General features: G+C 37.7%; 1 protein-coding gene across 7 annotated transcripts in view; it reads right to left on the bottom strand.

Annotated features, from left to right (window-relative positions):
* NFIA (nuclear factor I A) overlaps window positions 1-14,834 on the bottom strand; it is a 579,301-nt gene that overhangs the window by 358,164 nt on the left and 206,303 nt on the right. For all 7 annotated transcript variants that reach the window (XM_040470432.1, XM_040470429.1, XM_040470427.1 and 4 more), the window contains exon 2: window positions 9,554-10,085. In XM_040470432.1, the coding sequence (XP_040326366.1) occupies window positions 9,554-10,085 (532 nt within the window). The remainder of the gene's footprint in view (window positions 1-9,553; window positions 10,086-14,834) is intronic.

Raw genomic sequence — 14,834 nt, 5'->3', positions numbered from 1 at the left:
AGAACCTTCCTTAAAAATAAGACTTTTGTCCATACAGTGGATACACCAAGAAAATAATTTTAAAAATCATTTGATTGTTATTTAAAACCTCTGTAATTCTTGACTGGGTAGGGAGGAGGAGGGACTTCCAAAAGTACATCTAACACAAAAAAAAAAAAAAAAAAAAAGAAAGAATTCTTAATAAAAGTCCTTGTCACATACTAAGAGCCCATACAATAAAAGTACTGCAATGACTATCCTTCCCTGACAGGAACATACAACAATAGTTATGCTGTTGAACAGCATCAAGTTACAAAGACTTCATTCTCAGAAGTTACTTGAAACTCCTCTCCAAAAAGAGAACCTCCACCATTTAAAAGAAGGGGAGGAAAAGCCAACTAAATGAATCAGAGACATTAGTAACCTACTAATTTTTCATACAATATGCGTCCGTGCGAAAATCTTGCTATGGTCACACAAAGATACCGAGCGGCTTTTGCCAAATTCTTATCCAGAACCCTTGCTTGACCTTAAACGTTTGTAACCCACTCATCTTTAACTCCCAATTACTTAATGCTAAAATTATGTTCTCAGCTCTACGTTGGTTTCCATCAACATCTTTAATATCTAATACTATTTACAAATTGTGTTCAGCATAAAAGATATTTATGATTTTCACTGTTAATCTGCCATGGTGTCTGAGCCCATACAGCTCTGTTGAATAGGATGCTTACAAAGGTTAACATGCAGATACATAGTATCTTAATTACTCATTCTATAGTGAGCTCTTTAAGCATCTCCATTCCTCACTCATTTGGAATGTTTAAAAATGCCACGGAGAAGGGCTTGATGTCATCTAAACACTGAAATCCATCTGTCTATGGCCCTCTTTTGACTTTACTCCTTCTGCAGCCAAATTTTTCACAAAAGTTGATGAGAATTTGTCAACCTAAGGACTTGTAATGTCAGCTCCTTTGAAAGGCAATGGAATATTTGAAAGTGACAATGATGGGATCCTGCATGTAGAATATTCACTGCATGTAGGAGTTTAAAATTAAATAATCCCTTTAAGATTAAAATACGCAGAATTCGAGATGCTTCCAATAGGGGAAGAGGCAGGCACATAACAGCAGAGACAGTTCTGAGTTCCCCATAGTAAATAAGATGTCCCTAATTTTGAAAATTAAACAATTGATATAGTAGCACAAGTTCCTATTATCCACTGACAAATAAATAGCTGTCCATACCAAGAATTACCACTCAGATCAAGCTATAAAACTCACCACAGATACATCTTCCACAACAGCATGAACATGTTGCACTATCCAATCATGGGCTGGCAAAATTACAAAAGGAAATAAAATCACCCAAACCATAGCAACAAAGACAACAGCCTGACAATGGCAGATGCTAAACAGACATACATACAAATTTTGAAATTGTATTCGTTTTTAAAGATACGTCTTATTGTTACTTTTGTTTCACCTCACATTTTTAACCTACGAAAACAGCCATTAAAATATTTATCTGAATATATATGCTCTGAAAACTATTTGGTCTGGAAACTCAGAGGTTATTGGGACCACCATAAACACTCATCAGAGACATCAAAAGGGATGCAGTATGGGACAATGGGGTGTGAATCCTATTTTTTTATTCCAATCCTCTCGTTTCCAATTTATACTTTTACTCATACACTTCAGTTTTCTCTTTCTGGCATAACTGACAGTGACTCCGAACAACCCTAACTTTTAATTTATTAGCATTTCTAAAAAAGCAACTTAAAAAGAAAGCTACATTTCTATTTTATTCAATATAAATTCAGCTCAGCAGCTTATTTTTTAAATAAACCCTAGAAGAATTAATAGACATATAATGAATGTAGTATAAATTATAATTACTGGTCTTTTTTTCTATTTACAATTAGATAATTCATGTTGAATGGGGCTTTGAATTTTTACACTGAGGTCATTAAGAATTAATCTTGCTTCAGTTTAAAGATATGAAAATAAGGGTATTAAATATATCCATCAATTAATCAGTCATTTAAGGGCATTAAGATGAACCTTGTTCCTCTTTTCATTTTTTCTTTCTCTTTAATATTAAAAAACAATTTTAACAAATAAAACTCAACTTTTGCTTTTTTTTTAAATAATGATACACGAGGCCATAATCAAAGGATCTGTTTAGAGTAATGTAAACAAATTTTTTTATCTAATCATGAAGAGAAGTTAGAAATATACCTTTTGTTCACATAAGAAAATATGTACAAATTTTACCTCGTAAAATATTACGTGCAATTCTGATTTTCAAACTAATGCTTGCTTTAATTCTCAGTGGCTTCCCAAAACACCTAGAACCAATTCATCTATCTTAGAAAAAGGGGGGGAGGGGATCTTAAACCTGTTACAGTGCTTGTATTCACTGAACTTCAACATTCTAAAAACAAGAAAGAACAAGTCACTCCAGACTTTGGACCCCAACACTGACCAAAGCATAAGAACATTTTCTCCCTCTCTTAGCCAAGTATGGACTCATTCTGTGCCTCGGAACTGGAGTCCACAGTTAAAACGTCTCCATGGGAAGGGTCTGGATTTTGACTTTTTTCTTTCCCTCTGATTCAAGGTAGGTGTGGGATACCATTTAAATGACACCCAACCCCCATACGACAGGATAAGAGAGAGGGATACAGAGTGGATCTTAACTGTAAGTGGAAGAGAAGTGGGTTTGGAATCAGAAGGCCTCGGTTTTAATCTTACTATACACATGTCACTTGGATACTCTGAGACTTTATTTTTGCCTGCACAAATGAAGAACACATATTTATTTACAATATTGCCATGATTTTTTAAAGAAAAGAATAAGAAAGGAAGACAGAGAGAGAGAAAAGAAAACTACCATGTATGGCAAAACTCAGGATAATGCTTGCCGCAAAACAGACAACTCAATAAAAAGTTCACCTTCCTGCCTTCCTTTCTTCCCCCATGTCCTTTTCTTTACTTTCAATTGATCTAGGTCCAAAATATTTACCACTAGGAAAGCGTGTGAAAGACATGAAGAGAAGTAAGTTTAAAGGTCTCAAAGAACACTAAAGCTATTCTACTTCAATCTCTAGCTATTATCATTGCCCTGATCATTTCTAGGTTTGGGATTAGCAATATATTATGCTTCAAGGAAGACCAACACAGGCCAAGATACGTATCAAGAAAAAGAGAACTTTTTTCTCTTAATTTTGTCTTATTTAGTTGCTTTTGCAAACAGAACGGCAAAAATATCCTCTCCACGTGGTTGTCACAATTTGTCAACTGCGGACTTCTTTCTCTGCCTCACAAGCCATGTTTATTTAACTAGAATATTCATAGGAGGGCTAGTGCTGTTATCAGAGAAAATATACTTTTACACTGTGAAAGTGAAATGATCGTAAGGACACATGAAGCGTTGTTTGCTAATATTCTGGGAAAGACCTAGGGTAAAAGTTGTTTCTGTCTTGGCAGCAGCTAGACAATTCTGCTAAGTTCAGAGGGACTCTAAAGTTTAGATCAATAATCTGTATCTTACAGTTGCCTAAACAACAGCCAAAATTTTGATAACACTGTAAGTTATCACTTTAGAAAGCAAGATGGTAATAATCATAAACGTCTCAACAGTCTCTTTCCCAAGTTTATGCATGTCACAGTGTCCCTTACGGGACCCTTCAAAAGATAAAAAGAATTTTCGCAAAAGTTTTCTTTTCTAAAATTTTGAACAGGAACTCCGAAAGCCCCAAACACTCTCTGAGTCTGAAACAAATGGTGCCAAAACACGCACGCAGGGGGACGGATTATAAAATTCTCCACTTGATACCTAGGTGCTTGGGATCCTTTTACAGTCACTACTTAAACCAAAACACTTTGAGAGCATCTCCATTTGCGATTAAATTCACAGTTTTGTGTTTCTTAACAAAGCATGCCAGTTCATTCATTCTCTTCCTCCTCCACCTGACTTCTTCCTTCCCTTTACCCCACACCTCCCACCTCGCAAGGACGTAGAGTTTATAATATATTTAAAAACAAGATTTAACCTCTAAATAAAGATGGGGAAATTATTGCTGAGATGGTAATAAACTGGTGTTTAACATTCTCAGTGAATTCAATCTGTATTTCATGTTTTTGCTTCTATTCTAACCTCAGAATTGCTTTCAATAATCTATATTAACATTTGCAAGCAATTAGAATTGTTGCTGCTTCTATGCAAGTTTTTAAAAACTGACAGGCCATTCTGCATCCTGTGGAAGCAGCTTGAGGCCTTAACCAAGTGAAACACCCAGTCCTACTGTGTACAGCAGTGACCACAACAAAGGCTGTGGTTTCTCCCACACTAGCCCTAAATAGGTTTAAATTAATGCTATTCATCACTGGGTGGAAAAGAAGACAAGGCAAATCTAAGCCAGCAGCATTGGGAAATTTCTTACCAACATTCAAACCTCTTAGCCATAAACGAGCTGACCTCCGTTCATAAGTTTACTCCGAACAACCTTTCCTCCCTATTCCTATACCCTCTCTGCCTTTGAATTTCCATCTTTTTCACTATATTCTAGACAAAGGATATTGTTACTACCCTCAAGTTACACAAACATTGAAGGACATAAAAGCCACATTTATCTCAAGTCTGTTGACTGTTGGTGCTATTTCCTTTAAAGAATTAAAAGACAAAAAAATAAATGAAATTTTCTAAAACGGTGCATATACCAATAATTCGGAATGGATCAGTCAGCCACAAAATCTACCTTGAGTTTAGCTTAAGATTACGGTTAGAGTTTGAGACAGGGTGGTACTTACTCTTTTAATTTGAAACATCACTGTGTATTAGTCTTACTCCCTCTTTTTCTGAATACAGCTTATTATTCTAAATCCCAGAAACTAGCTGCACACCCTTCTACTAAGGAGTTTACTGAGGTACTGAAAAAGTGTAATTACATAATGCTCGTCCTAAACTTGAACATAAATACACACATACGCATGTATGCCTGCTAACAAAATATACTGAACATATTTTAGATATGCAATACTGATGCAAACTAATGCACTAAGTCACTTAAAAATTAAGAAATTACCGTAACTAATTCAGCATAAAATTATAAACTATAACAATCTAACATTAGTCACTTAAAAATGTTTACAATCCTTATTCTATATGCTCCGCTAACCTTACACATATAGTTACAGTGTATTTAAAGTAACAGCTTTTTAAAAAAAGAAATCATTTGCAGTGCTCTAAAGAGCACTCTGTGTGCAGCCTGAATGTGCACACACATGCACACGAAGCACACACACGCTCATACACAGACACTCCCAATCTTACACCTGCTCTGAAGCAGTAGGAAGTGAATTCTCAATCTGTCAACATGACCATCTGGTCTATCTGCATATCACGGCTTTCTCTATTACTATATGAAGGAATGGCAATCATGAAGCCAAAATAAAACTAAAATGCACCTGAATGGGACTATCTCTCCCTTTGTTGAAATGGAATAATACGTGGCACATCAGAATAAAACTGGCCGAATGTAAATAATTTAAAGGGAGCATTCACAACAGCATGATTAAATGAACAATATGGTGCAAGTAATGTGGTCATCAGTAATACTGGCCGTACAGGTTTACAGAACAGGTACCAGACTTCCGACACACCGCAAACAGCTCTTTCAGTGAGTGACAGGACCGTTACTATTCCTGGTCCAAGCAAAACTAAGCAAAGGGAGCAGCAGGGCCAGCATGGAAGCAACCAGTAGCTGCTGTACTAAAACAGTACTGTGTAAAATTGGTCACCTTCTACCTTAAAACTAACACTACTCATGTTAGGACACTGGGACAAATTCAATTCACTCTGTCACTGGCTAATCAACAATTGCAGTAACTACCTGACAAATTCTGGTCATTTATTAGTCTTTCAAAGCAAATGTTAAGGCCACTAAAAATACTTCCAGTCTTAGGAAATTCCTCATCTGCAAAAAGTGAAGATGCTTATTGCAATTTAGCTTTGGGCCTTATGCCACTCGAAAATTAGCAAAGACCTTACTCAGTTGATTTAAATATAATTCTATTTATTTAATTTTACTTTTTAAATGTCTCCACACGGCTGCCTCAGAGCTTTCATTCCACCTCACAGCAGGTAATAGCTATCAAAAATAAATTGTGACACTATCATTCTATAGTTTAGATACAGCAACTTACCTCTATCTAAGAGAGGAGTCCTTAAAAAGTCGAACCTCCCAACAAAATTTACCGAACTCAACTGAGAATCTTTCTAGAATCTGATTACATTACCAGAAGTTATACAGACGCAGTTAAAAAAAAAAAAAAAAAAAAAACTCTCCAGAAAGTTCTCGGTTGAGTGCCTACTAATGAACAAAGGTTAACTTTATCTAAAAGGTCAAATGCCTGGTGGCTAAGGTTATGACCTTAACAACTTAAATTGTGACCTTGCCACGTGCCGGGTATATTGTAGATTCTGATTCAGATCATCTGGTAAAGACTGGTCATAAATTAGCTTTACTGTTACACGCCCACAAAGAAAGCCATTTGCCACAATTCCATAATATCTCCAAGTTGTCATACGATACATACAGAAGGACAACTCAAATAAAGACCAAATTAAGGGCATAAAATGGTTTTACTCTTTTATACTTTTAACGAGATGAAATTCTCAGGCTTATGGAATCACTCCAATTTCATTACCCTTGTTACTGTTTATCAGCCACAAAATTCAGACAGTTCTAACACCACTGGATTTAGAGGGGAAAAAAATTGGAAGGTGGTTTATGTATTGTATTTTAGCATCTGATTCAGTCTTAGGAGAAATCACCTCCACTTTTAAAGAATGACTGATTCTGCACTAGCTTCCAGTGTTTATACGTGTGTTGTAAGATTTCAACTTCCTACCAATGAAAAAGCTGAGGCTTGAAGCAATAATTATTGTACAAGTTTTTAAAAGGGAAAAAAATCTTATTTTGGGAGCTATGTAGTGGGGGAAATGGCATTTTGGAAGAAAAAAAAAATCCAACATTTTAAGAGAGAGTGGGAAAAAAAATTTACTAAAGGTGAAAAGGCCACAATGGTTTTGGCATGTTTCTTGAAGCACGTTTCAGAGTCTCTGCCTCCTGCCAATACTGGCAAGTTCTCAAAACTTTTAAGGAGGTAAAAACATTGTTTAGTGTTTACAAATCTTCAGTATTATAACAGATGCTTGTCAAATCAGTTGTATGTAAGTTGACCGATCTACCTCGTATTTGTATTGGCAACTAGCTTCCCGTCCACAAATAACAGGTCTCTAAATCTCTTAAATCAAATTTGAACTATTGTCAGACAAAAGGCCCTTAATATTTTCTTCTGCAGCCGTCCTGTTGCGTGCACAGAGAAGCAGCCATTACTGCGCTCCGTGAAAGCCAATGGCCTAACACTTGGCTGCCATTCAGGCCTAACAGGGGATTCTGGGATACGTCAGGAAAACCAAACCGAGAGGTAGTCTGATCCACGTTGCTGTCAATAAATCTTTCATAAGCAATAGGGATGCTAACTCTCCTAAGCAACCTTCTACCTGTCACGTTACCCACATAATCCTTCAGGTATTGAGACAACCAGCCACCGTGTGAGCTCAAGGATTTGCAGCAACGGCACAGGAACAAACGGTCAACAACGAAGGAGAACACATGTAACGGCAATCACTGGAGAGCCTGCGGCTCTTTCAATCTAAGGGAAACGTTTGTATCTCACACTGAGAACGATTCTTCTCACCCCAACAGAGGTCACCGGTACTTCACCTCGACGTACCTGGTAAGGAAGCGCAAGCCACGGTGTGTGTCACCTGTTGGTACCCTCGTTTCTCTATGCTGGCCAATTAAAGCACTGGCGACAATTTACAAATGATTGACTTTTCTAAATATCAAAAAGATTAACCCCAAGATCTTAAAGGGTGCTCCCTGAAAGCACCTGTAGCACCCATCCTTTTTTTTTTTCCGCACCTTGCCTTTCCCTGTCAGAATCTCCACTTATGTACGCAAATAAATTTCTTAAAAATTTAACTCTGCTTTTTCAATAGAGAGAACAAAGTAACAATAGGGTGAAAGGGGGATTAAGAAAAGGATACTTGTTCCTGTCTAGAGGTCATTGGAGAGGTGCTGCCTTTTCATTTTCACTACCCAGAACTGGCTAAAGCAACAGGCGCTTCTTACAATTAAGTACACATTCTCCAAAACCCAAATATTTGAAACACTTACAGATCACATCCTCTAAAATACTCATCTATCCCCTGCCAACAGAATGCAAATGATAATGTGACATGCTTGCAAAGTTAATTTCTCCAGTTTCTTATGTAAGGACAGATGGGTAACAAAAGTTCTCTTTCTAAAACATATATTGAGGAAAATAATAGAGAATAGGCTATCAGCTGACTTTAAAAAATAGCTCGCATTTTTAGAATTAAAAACATTCTGCAAAACAGTACAGTGTTGATCTTACAGGTAACACCTCTCTTCTTTGTGGGGAGAAAAACATGAATATATGAACCCCAAAAGAGCCTACTGGTAGGATTCCACAACCTTCTTTCTTTCATCTGGCTCAAGTAACTGCCATGAAGGTAAAATCCAGCAAGACCGATATGTACATATAAAAAGTCAACAAGTTACACAAGACCTGAGCTTTCACATAACACAATGAACCTTTTGTCTAAAACGAGGCAAAAGAAACAAAGTAAAAATGCATTCTTTTAGTCAGCCCTCAGTAGTTTTATCCTGAATGCTACTCTAGAATGGTATAACATACACAGGTAAAACATGTCTCGAAAACAGCCTTGAAACAATAAAGAATTTTATCACCAATCAAAGCAACTCACTCCATCAATGATCAATATCAATTTCTCAGCGCATTCATGCACTGAGTAACTACCCAGGTTGGTTACTTTTAAGATTAACCTTACCATCAATTGCGTAAAGAGTTGGTTTGTTTTTCCTTCAGCTATCTTAGACAACAATGCGAATTCCTAAGTACAAAGCTACTAAAGTTTGCGTATTAATGTGATTCCTTTTCCTTCATAAATGATCAGCAATTTGACAGTAATCTTACCACATCCTCTTAATACGCATGGGGTCCAAGAGGCCCCAGTAGGTTAAAAACACTCCCAGAAGATAAGCAACTAAAAATACTGCCTCACCACCAAACTCAGTGCTTTTCAACTAGATCACCTGCCATCCAAAATACCCCCTTTATGAGAAAGGTGTTATGAGGCTTCTCTCGCCCATCATCAAAAAACGTGGTTTAAACATATCACAGAACTACCAACACCTCTGATAACACTACTCGCCAAGAGAACTGAACTTGGGGAGAATCCTCTCAAAGCTGCGTTTTTCCACCTGAGTGAAGATGTCCCCTCAGACACCGGGGCTTCTGGCTATTCTGACTTCGGTTCACCTTTGCAACCACACCTGTCTCTACGTATGTGGCCTGCCACTTGGAGGGGGCCGGAATGGCCCGGCATATACAGAGGTCAGCAGAAGAGAAACACACGAGAAAGCAGAACAACGTCTCACCATTGCACTTACCTGCTGCATGCACAAAGTATGCCAAATATAAATCGAGTTCCTTAACAGAAACCCCTATGTGATGGGGCTGCACACAGAGCCCTGGATTCGAGCACTGTGGGGACTTTACAAGGCGCTCACCATCAGTACTTTCGAGCGGAATACCTTTAAATAAAATCACCATAACGAGGTCCAACCTCCAGACTTTGTCTGCCTGGCGAAGGCAGTCAATTCTTCGCATCTTGCCTTTCTGGTCTGGGTTGGAAAGAACACAACATGGAGGCTTTTTCCCTGTAACTGTAAGAACAAAATCCTCTCGGTACTCGGGGCGGATATCTTTCCGTAACTTGGCCAGAAGTCGAGATGCCCACTTCTGCTTGACCTCTGGTTTTTCACTTAGCAACTCATCCTTCACGGCTCTCTCTTCTTCTTTTGACATACGCTTTTCATGTTTTTTGAAGTATTTTCGTTTTCGGGCCTGCAGGTTGAACCATGTGTAGGCGAAGGCTCGGACGTGGGGCAGAAGTGCTTCAATGAAAGGATGAAACTCATCCTAGAGAGATGAACAAAAACAAAAATATAACTACAATGGAGACAAAAGGAAACAACTTTTCTCCAGATAGTCATTTAAAAAAAAAAACAACAAAAAACAACAACAAAAAAAAACATGCTTATTTCACTTGAAAGTTGACTCAAGCATTACCTTACCAAAATTATACAGAGGATGCCTATAGGGAGTCTGAGGGGGAAAAAAGAAAACTATCAGTATCATTTCTCACAATCTCGGCAAAAAAAATTGCTAAAAATCTTAAAATGTTTTGATATGTTCACCAAAGTGCACCAGGTTCTATTGCCAGGCTTAGGTCCCAAATCCTTTAGATAGTAAGTGAAGTTTATTGAAATGCTTATAACGATATATAATCTTAACCCTATTTCAAGAAAGGCATATCTAATTTTGCTCCAGCCTTGACCTCACTACTTGTAGTACAGCCAGGGCTCGGCCGCCAGGTTGGCAAATCCTAAACATTTAGATGCCAGTCAATGTTTATGGAAGTCTAGGAGCAAAAAATCATCTCCACGATCAATGAAAACAAAGACTTTCCCTCTAAAAATATTGCCTGCAGACTCTAATCTGTTTCTCAGCCATTTTGGTAACATCTTAATTCCTTCTTAAGTATTACAGTTGCATATGATTTTTTTAGTCAAAAACTTAGAAAAATTTGGCGTCTACAAAAGAAGAGATGAATTTGATATTCTTCAGGCTGAAATAAAAGATCTATTTCCAAGACATACTTGCTGATACTGTGGGAATGAAACAAAAAGGAAGAAAAGGGGGGAGAAAAACAAAGAAAAGCGTACATGCCAAATAGTAAATAGAATGCGTCATTGTGACAACAGGGTTGCAACTAAATACAGTTAATTTCGTGAAATGCCTTCAGGAATAATCGTCCCTAAAAAAAGAGAACCGTTATTTAATTTTTGAAAATAGTATTTCAGGCTTTTTCTCACAAGGAAATAGAGAAGCTGGTACATTTAATGTTTATGAGACTCCAGGAAAACCCTCCACGGTTGCCTCTTAAAATGCAAGTAATTTGAAAATAAAATTCAATTTAAGATGTTCACATTTTTCTTACTGTCCTATGAAAATGTTTGATTCTTTTACTTGATGTTTTCTTAGGAAATATAAATACAAAATTAAAGAAAAATTAAACAGTAACCTCCACAAAGCTTTCTGAGTACATCTAACTTTTGATTAACCAACCCACACTGATCTTACATAACTTCTCTCCACCGCACAAACCCCCAAAAGATAAATTATTTACTTTCAAATGAATGAGGATAAGAAAACCAAAGAGATATTTGATGACTTTTTAAAGAAGGGTGTAGAACAGACAAATATTATAAAATGCATTCTTTTTCAGTTTGTAATATCCATCTAAATATATACTTTGGAGGCACAAGTAACTGTAATGTCCAAAATATTATTACTATAAATTATTAATTTTTTAAATGTTCAAATGTAAATGGAGAGGTTAAAATTGGAAAAATATTTTTCCAATTTTCCAAGACTGTTAAAACATTCTAAATTATAATCAATCATGCAAACACTAGACGACTATTTTTAAAGCAAGTACATAATAATTGTAATACATAATAAATCATTTCACTAATTGACATTTATCTTTTTCTTCTATGAACCAATTCTAGGCTCTGCATTTCAAGTTTAGCTTTGAAAACTGCTTTTATTCAATAAAAATCCAAAAGAGAAGTCAGCTTTTATAACATATGTGCATTCTTTAAGTGGAGAGGAAACAGAGAAAAATACAAGAATTATATTATCCTTTATCCATAAACATTTTTTAATTTCTGATGTCTGAGAATCTTTCTCACTGCCATACTTTAAAAGGCAGAAATGGGGTGGGGGAGCATTTTTCAGGTCACAGTTTATAAGGTATACACCAAACCGCAAAGCATTTAAACATTACTAAATTCTGAGCTCATCCTTGAAATGCTCTAAAATACATAAAACTGGGGTTTGGAACAGTCCTTCACATTGGCTGATTTCCTTACATACACAGGACATGCTAGGGACCAAGGCTCTGTGGTATCATGCAAAGAACTCCTGGAGTCTGCCCTAACTACAAAGTGAGCTTTCACCAAAGGGAGGATTTCATTTTAAAATCTCAGCCCCATTTTATAAAGCAAAGCATAACTACACTCCAAACAATCCATATTTATGTTAAAATGTTATCTCACTCAAAAGGTTTATTAATGACAATAAACATTTTTAAAACAAGCATTCTGATATGGCATTTAAATGTTGGAAGAGACTCCTACTAGTAAAGCTTCTCACAGAACTAACTGTGAGCTGCGTTCATTCGTGTTCAAAAGGATTTTGCTTACCTGCCAACCAAATGCCTATCTATCTCATCATAAAAACCCTTAAACGAGGCCAAGTATGTCAACTAATCATTAAGAATAATCTAAGTCCCCAATTTTGCATCAAAAGTATTTACGACTTACTACTCCCCAAAGGTTTCAAGAATGTGCCAATAAAAGTGCACAGTATTTTGTATAACTTTACTCCCACGTACCATTAAAATGATAGTTATCTTTCTCACCTCACGATCAGAAATATTCTAGATCATCGAAAGTAAAGAATATCGTTAACTTGTAGGTAATGTCGAGGCACAGCATAAATTAATTTTGAAAAAAAAGTATGCCCTTATAAATCATGTTGCTGCACATACTGCCATACGCTATGTAATATTCCAAAATAGTCAAGAGAAAATAAAGAATATTGTACATAGGTACTCGGTGAGAAAGTTAGAGGCCACCAATGAAAACAAACCTGAAAACCTGTTTCAAAAGCGGTATGACTTTGAATCAGCATCTTAAACGTTGATCTGTTTGTAAGTAAGCCAAGTTTAAGAACCACTGAGCGCTGATATTTCTGGAACTACTTTTTAAAGGTTCACCTATAAATTTCTACTGGGTTAATATCATTCTATGGTCAGGTAAAGGATGGTTACAATATGCTTATATGGTTTAAAATAAGATGTCTGACATTTTCTTGATAAAGTTTTAAAAACTGCACACACATACATGGAGTTCATTCTTTCATTTAGAGTACTTTTATCACTGTGCTGACTGGACTTTCTTTAATGACCAATAAACTACCTAAGTTTGTCTTTCTAAAACTGGCTCTAGAGCTTTGTAGGTGTTCCAGCAAGTTGAATAAAACTGTAAATCAATTTTTTAAAGAAGACCTCAAAATCTATGGCTCTCATTCACTATTTAGTGTACCTTTGCTTCACAAACTGTTACACTAAGTGTTTCCTTCAGCGGTGTTTCCAGAAGAAGGCCTAGTGAATGTATCAATCACACTGCCAAATATGTTTAAAAAACAAAGCAAAACAAAATAAAACTTTCTTAATGTGATAATAGCTCATGAGCCAAGAGAATCCAGCTTTGTCAAATACCTGACTCTGCCCTGGGCCTGCACAGAGACACAGGTATTCTCACATATGCACCAACCCCAAATATAAATGTATCTTTTGAGAGCTCACTTGAGAAGAGGCTCATGGGTCTGCTCAGGTCATTCCCCACTCTTGCAGCACCCTGGTATTGTCTACACATTCTCTGGGTGGCAAACTTTGGCCAGCAAGAACTTGAGGCTTCGTACTCAGCGTTTTCACTGAAGTCATAACTCACTCAAATTCTCTGACACTTTGCATCTTATCCATATGCAATTGTGAACCTTGCCAGAAGTGGTTGGAAAAGTTTCCTTCCTAATTCCACCAGTTCCCAAAATAGGAACTTTGGAAGTTTGCTAGGGAAAAATAAAAAACTTTTACAATAACTACAAGCAACTGCTACCCATTACTAACGCTAGGCCTAAATCCCAAACAGACCATTTCAACATAAAAGATGCATTTTTAAGAGTCTTCCGAGATCAAATAGCCGGTATGATTACTGTTCGATATTGGAATAAGAAAGGATGTCATATGAAAAATAAATCCAGAATCTAGAAAGGAAAAGAAAAAAATTATTGGCACTTTTTTAGCCTTCCATCAAGTATTCCGGTTAAACCGTTATCTCCTGCTAAATGAAAGCAGTAAGTGGTAGCAGGTTTTTTAAGGGAGTGGTAAATAAACATTTTATATGAAGCAAACAACTTCACGTAGGTGATTAATGGTCAGATTGCAATGTACCAAAACAGTACGAAAGCTCACACTTTTTTTCCAAAAAAAAAAAAAAATGTTTTTAGCGCAAAATCACTTTGACTTCATGCCTTTTACTCAAAGAAAATAAATAATATATTCAAAAGGGTCCAGATTTGGAGCCGTGAAGTAGCAATATTTTGCCTAGGGGTGGTGCAGACAAGAGAGGGATGAAAAGGGAGGGCATGGGAAGGAGGGGCGGGGGGCGAGAGAGACCCACGCTCCGAGTAGTCAGCAGAGTCGGAGGGGAAAAGTTGCCCCCGTCCTGCGCGCGGAGCTGCCCGAGTCGCGCGGTGGCGGGAGGCGGCGGGAGGGGGGGGGGGGGTTGGGGGAGCCGCGTCCGGCCCGGGTTGCTGCTCGGGCTCGCGGCCCAGAGCCCAACTCCGCCCGGCGCTCCCCGGCCCGCGCGGCCCCGCGGCCTCCGCCGCTCGCCGCCCTGCGCAGCGTGGGCTCGTCCCGGCACCGAAACTTTCACTCGGGAAAGCGAGCGGGCGCCGAGCTGCGAGGACGCAGGCTCCACCCGGCCGGCGCTGGGGGACGCGCGTCCACGCAGCCCCGCTCCGCCGAGCTCAGGGGCC

This window comes from Herpailurus yagouaroundi, unplaced genomic scaffold (genome assembly GCF_014898765.1).
Source record: "Herpailurus yagouaroundi ecotype Mexico unplaced genomic scaffold, PumYag 77, whole genome shotgun sequence".
In the NCBI taxonomy this organism is placed as follows: domain Eukaryota; kingdom Metazoa; phylum Chordata; class Mammalia; order Carnivora; family Felidae; genus Herpailurus; species Herpailurus yagouaroundi.
Note: the sequence above shows the minus strand (reverse complement) of the source record. Positions and strands in the feature narration are given on the sequence as shown.